At 32.7% G+C, this 6,388-nt stretch overlaps 1 protein-coding gene across 1 annotated transcript; it reads right to left on the reverse strand.

The window, feature by feature from the left end:
• Positions 1 to 214: 214 nt before the first annotated feature.
• Positions 215 to 2,562, reverse strand: LOC110673469 (endoglucanase 11). The gene is made up of 5 exons (XM_021836614.2): positions 2,317 to 2,562; positions 2,013 to 2,225; positions 1,713 to 1,913; positions 1,261 to 1,515; positions 215 to 1,030 (listed from the first exon to the last, which is right to left on the reverse strand). The coding sequence occupies exons 1-5, from the start codon at positions 2,536 to 2,538 to the stop codon at positions 368 to 370; spliced, it is 1,554 nt and encodes a 517-aa protein (XP_021692306.2). The 5' UTR covers positions 2,539 to 2,562; the 3' UTR covers positions 215 to 367.
• Between the last annotated feature and the right edge of the window lie 3,826 nt (positions 2,563 to 6,388).

The raw sequence follows: 6,388 nt of genomic DNA on the forward strand, positions 1-6,388 counted from the left end.
TTCCTGGATCAAGGCTTAACCCTTTAGGCATTAGCAACGGGCTGGACTTAAAAAGTACGTTGACAGTCGAAATTCATGCATCCATTAATTATTATTATTTTATTTTGCACGAGCTACCTATTTAATAATCAATAACCACAAATTCAACAATCATGAAAAACGATGTACAAAAAAAAATTCATAAACAAATGTTGGGAAGGATTTTAGCTAACAATTTTACAGGAAATAAAAATTTATAAATCTTTATTTAGTAGGTGAATTTGGTTAGGTCATCTATAATCAAATGCCATAACCACTTCTTGAAAACCAAATCTTGCTATTATATTTCATATATTCTCAATGGCCAGAGAATTTTAAAAAATTTCTGTTAGCAAGAGCTTGATGCAACAAATGATGGATTGGCAGACAAATCTTCCTCTTTCAATGTATGCAATTTAGCAAAAACCCCAACAAGAGTTGCAGTATTATAAGTGCAGGCCTCAGTTTGCATGTAATTTTCTCTCTCATCCCAAAATTCATCCTTGTCATCGGGCCCACCAACTATGGCCCCCAGAATAACATTAGGGTTTGGATCTTGCCGGCTGTACCAAAGATCATACCCTTGTGTGCACCCAATAAAACCCTTGTTCCCTCTATATGATTCGATGGATGCTCCTCTGTGGTGGACCCTTAAAGGGTATTTCAAACCATACCCAACTAAGTAGCTCATGCCCATTGGATTATTACCCAATATGTAATCAACTTGTGATTTTGCGAAACTGAAAATTTCTTGTGGGGACATCGTCCCCTGATCACAATTAACCCGCTGATTTGATGCGTGAAGGTAATCAGAGTAAACTGTGAGAAGAAAAGCAGCCGTTGATACATATTGGAGGTTGTTCCACTGGCGGATGTATAGTAAACCCCCTGGGGTGCGTTCCACATTAGTGACATTGCTTTTGTTAAGGCAAGCACATAAATAATACTCTGCTTTTGAACGGTATTTCTCTAATATGAGCTTGTGTTTTCTCAGCCTCTCATCCGTTAATAACTGCAACATATTATTAAGAAATGCAAGTTAGAGAGCTCATTTTGAGTCTTGACATGATTATGAAATTGTAAGAAATTAATTAGGTTTTTTTTCTCTATAGAGAAATTTACTGAGCTATGAATCCTTTCATTCAATGATTCTATTATAGGCCTTTAGAAGCTAAAATGAACTTGCAATTTTGTGCTTAAAAAGAGCAAAATATGGAGAGAAAGAGAGAGACGTGCTAATACCATGGAAGCAATGAGCTGAACACCAGCATACTTGACATCCCAGCTAAATTCAGAGATGGCCCAAGTGATCCCACCAAATCCATGAGCATTCTTTAACGCATACATCAAATAAGCCTCATTGTCGGTGGCCTTGTATAGCCACAAGGCAGCCCATAACAACTCATCCTTGTACCCACTCACCGACGAATAGTAGCCCTTCACCACCTGCACACTCTCATCATATTTTCCTCTGTGCTTGTCTCCAAACTCGAACAACTGCATCACAACCCATCAACCCTTTTATTAAAAAATGGATTTCAACGAGCCATTTACTTACAAAGCCATTTTTTAAAAATTGTTAATCATGGATTAGTTAAACCCAATCTCTAATTTCATACCTTGAGTTCTAAGGAGAATTTTGGTTAATAGTCTACCTACCTTGTATTAACAAGTTAACAAGGTTATTAACTTACTTCTTTTGCATGATGCAATAGTAGGTAGGAATAATGTGGGTTTGTTCTCCTGAATACGATTGATGCTGCTGCCAATGCCGCCGCAGTCTCTCCGGCGACATCCGACCCAGGGTTTTTTTCATCCACTTTGTAGGCTTGCCGAGACGTCGTCATGTCTTCTGGCCGTTGCCAGCAGTAATGATCGGTGTAGCCATCACCCACCTGAAAACGTCATGTTGTAGTAGTAATGTAGTTTAAAATGTCCCACGCTCCATTAACAATGACAATGCGACTGGAAATGCTTCATGAATAATCCGTCACCTGAACCCACAAGACATTTGGGTGAGTGTGTGCCTTGATGAAGTAATCCGTCCCCCACTTGATAGCTTCAAGGGCATGCTGGTACTCGCCGGCGACGGAAATTTGTTTTCCGTATTGGATAACACCCCAGGCAAGCATTGTGACGGTGAAAGCCATGGGCAGACCAAATTTGACGTTATCACCTGCATCGTAGTATCCTCCAACCAAGTCCACCTTCACAGAAAGAAGAAGAAAACCAATAATTTCCCATCAAAATTAATATAGACGGCAACAAAGGTGGCAGAGGAGGAATGAACGCACTTACTCCTTGTTCAAGGCCATCGGTGAGGGCAGAATGGTGGCGCCAAGTGACTCTTTGATTGTAAGGTAAGCGGCCGGAGCGTTGGGATTCTAAATAGAGTAGACTCTTGGAAAGAGCTTCAGCGTAGTTGAAAGATTGGCACGTGGGTAATAAAACAGCGGTGAAGGTGAAGGAGAAGAAGAAGAGAAGAAGGAATTTTCTTTGCTTGTTCTTGTCATCCTCCATTTTTGTTCGGCTCTCTTTTCTCCTTGAAGCTTTATTTATGTATTCTCTTTGGTACCTCCAGCAGCACCTTTATATACGTTCTAGGCGCAAAGGGGGTGCTCGCTGTTTAAAGCTGATGACTGATTGTGTGATATCGTGTTTATGTAAACTTCGTGTCGTGGGACGAGTTGATTGGCTGAATTAATAATTGAAGCGCTACTTTCGTCTACCCATAAGAAAATTGATGTACGTGTGATAGAAATAAGACTGGCGTAAAGGAGAAATTTTAGAAAATAATCATTATATATATATAAATTTTATTATACTCATTAATTTTAGTGAGTATCATATAAATTTTATTAAAATTAAGAGTCAAAATCAATTCATTGTATATATATTATTATGTTGCATCGAACAAAAATTCTTCGGATAGAAGAGTTTGAGATCGACCTCAACATTTTCTATCGTTAGGAAAGTTTAGGTCCACTAATACTACTCGTTAATTAACTTGCCTGTTGTAAATGAGGAATTATTAGGTGCATCCGGTGTACATACACCTTCTCTCATAATCATGTAGGATCCACTTCCTATATAATAGGAATGACCCACTTTCTATGAGAGAGGGAGCAGTATTTTTTAGTGCTCCTGGTGCACCTAATAATTAATCGTTGTGAACCTGTTTGGATTTGTTATTCAAATCTCAACATAGAGAAATAATTTATAGCTTTTGTGATAAAAATCTCTCATTTTTATACAGTGAACCTTTTAATTAATTAGTTGCTGCAAAGTGATTGCTCTTTTTAAAAAAAAAAAAATCAATACCTAATGCATGTTTTGGTTATAATTTAAAAATGAAGTTTGTTTTACCAATAAATTTTAATTTAAGGATATTGAAATTGTACATTAGGTGGAAGAAAAAAAATATTTTCATTTAGCGTTAATAGTTTTATAAAATTAATAAATCATTTCTTCAAAAGAATTTATTAAAAAAATGGACGGATTTAATTTAAGATAGGAGATTTGCTCAAATTTTAATTATAGAATAAATACCTTATTTTAAATCAATATAGGACACCATACTTCACTTGCATCTCAATATTAACACTTTAAATATGAAATTTTCAGGCAAATATATTTACAGATGGTTCAATACTAAAATAAGATAGACTTTAATGTCATGTTAAGAAAACAAACTGAGCCTAATTCTACAAAAAATAATAATAATAATAATTTAAGAAGAGAAGGTTTACTCAAATTTTATATATAATTCAAATCCTTCATCTCAAACTAACGAAGGACGATAAAATTTTACATACCAGACTGACTTTTATCTTTTCAAAAGATAATTAAATAGGATTCTGCACTTGTAGTTAAATCTCTACACAAATTGAACACAGCATGAACCAATGCAATTTTGATGTTAATGATTCAGAGGTGCTCAGGCGTTTGGTGCTTCTGGTTTCCAATTCATATGTTCTTTCATGCCTAAAATCCAAACCCATAATCATGATTTCATTAATTCAATGGAATTATTGGTAAAGTAGAATTGCCTGTTGATGATACTGATTTGCGGCCATTACAGCCGAGAACACAGAGCTTCATTATCCAAGTTTTCCATTTTCACGTACTCTTTCCTCTACACAGTCCAATTTTTTTGCCAATCATCAGAAAATCTCCGGTTAACCATTCCACCATGGAACTTTGCCTACTTTGGCTGGAGGCTCAATCGGTATAACAATCTTTGGATTGGGACCAAGCTCGCAGCTGTATGCTTTCCCACTGATATCTGTAGTATAGAATTGGCATCTAAGCCCACGTAGAGTTTGGATCAACCAAGCCCAGGTCCGAATGCTTTTCAAATCCGAACTCAAAGATGGTCTCTAACCGGCAGAATCTCTCCTCCAAATTCGGACACCTAGGCAGAGATCGGATTGATTGTCAATCATGTCAGAGATCACAGCTGATATTAAGCACTATAATTAATATACGTTCCATTGTGCTATGAAAGAAAAAAGTGAAGAATCAGCCGAGATTCTGAGTAATCGCTCTCCATATCCTTATATAAACAAGTTTAAAGTATAGGGTAACGTATGTTAACGAATTCTATACAAAATAAATTATATTTTCTCATATTTTTAAATATTTTTTTTATTAATTTGAACATCAAAATAGTTATGTGTCAATCATCAGCCATTACTTATTTTCTTGTTCTTAAATGACTTGAGGTCATTAGTGATAATTAATATTTAAAAACATGAAACATGAATTTGAATGTCTGAATCATCATCATTATAAATCATTGTAGTTATGGCTATTGTTAAAAAAATCAAAAAATGAAAAAAAAAATTAAAAGAAAATGGTGTTTGAAAGGGGTGGAGTGCTTGATGGAATTGCGAACGTTATCGAATGAAATATCTTTTTATTTTATCAATTAAATAGTTTTTCATTCAAAATTCATTATATATAGTCTTTAGAAAATTCAAATTTAAGAAAAATCATTTCTTTCATTTTTTTAGCCTTTATCCTTATTATGTATTATATTGGTCTACATTGACATGTTATTAAGCAATGTGGAACTCATTGAATTTTTAATTTAATAGTATTAAAATATTTTCTAATATTATAATTAAATTAAAGAAAAAAAAAGAAAATATTATTGTAAAAAAAATTAGTTAGTGAAAAAGAAAAAAAATGGGCAAAGTGGTGAAATTAAAGCTACTTGAATCACTAAGATTTTTTTTTTTTTTTTCACATTGTTAAGTCTTAAATACACTTTTAGTCACTAACAAAAATGGATCACTTTCCAACCTGATTTTGATGAGGCATCTTGTCAAATTTTATATGATTTTGTTTTAATAATTTTTTATAAAAATTTTCTATGTGATGAAAAAGAATAGAAAGAAAATTTTAAGGATGCATTAAAAAATCATTTTTCATTACACATATTAAGGTTTTTATTTAGTTGTAATACATTTTAGTAATTGTCTTTTAGTTTCTTTTATCAATAATTTTTTGATATTTTATAAATATTTTTTTTTCTTATTAATAAGATAAGTAAAATATATCCTTAAAATAAGAAATATTTTTAAAAAAATTAATTTATTTAGAATTAAATTATATATAAAAAACGACTGAAACTTACTAAAGAAAAAATTATACATTTTTAGTTTTTTCAGATAAGCCCATCATCTCAAGCCCACTTAAGAAGTCTAAACCCATCTTCTCTAAAACCCATCTTCTCGATTATGTTTCATTTCATGTATTTAATGTTTGATTGTTGGATACTTTAATTGGGTTCTGTTCGATTTTCAGTCAGTATTGGATCTTATTGGAGTTTGAGCTCAGATCATGGCATGAAGATTTGGGGGTCGGGGTTGAACTTCGGGATCTCTTGTAACTTTTGAAGAACAGTGGAGACAATCATAAGGGTGATTGGCAAGTCCCATAGAGTCAAAGACCCATCATTCCATTGTCACTGTTATCAGCAGTGGAACTAAAATTTGACATTGGAAGCGAATGCCTTATAATTTTATTTTATTTTTTTAACAGTCACTTTCAATTGAAGTTGATGGAACTTTTTTTATTGCATCAATAAATTTTATTTTTGCTTGTAATATTAATTTTTAAATTTTATTAATTAGTTACCAATTCAAGTGCAGACGCAAGTAAAAAACTACATAAGTAAAATCTTAAAATTGCAAGAAAAATTTTATAAGTTCACTGGATATGATTATCAAAATAATTAAAATAAAACATAATTTATTAGAAATTAATAAAAATTTTTACTAAATTTTTCATTCATATATGCTTAATATCAAATTTTAATAAAAAAATAATAAAAAAATTAATAATAATAGAGAATAGATGAGAA

Source organism: Hevea brasiliensis, chromosome 15 (genome assembly GCF_030052815.1).
Source record: "Hevea brasiliensis isolate MT/VB/25A 57/8 chromosome 15, ASM3005281v1, whole genome shotgun sequence".
Lineage (NCBI taxonomy): Eukaryota > Viridiplantae > Streptophyta > Magnoliopsida > Malpighiales > Euphorbiaceae > Hevea > Hevea brasiliensis.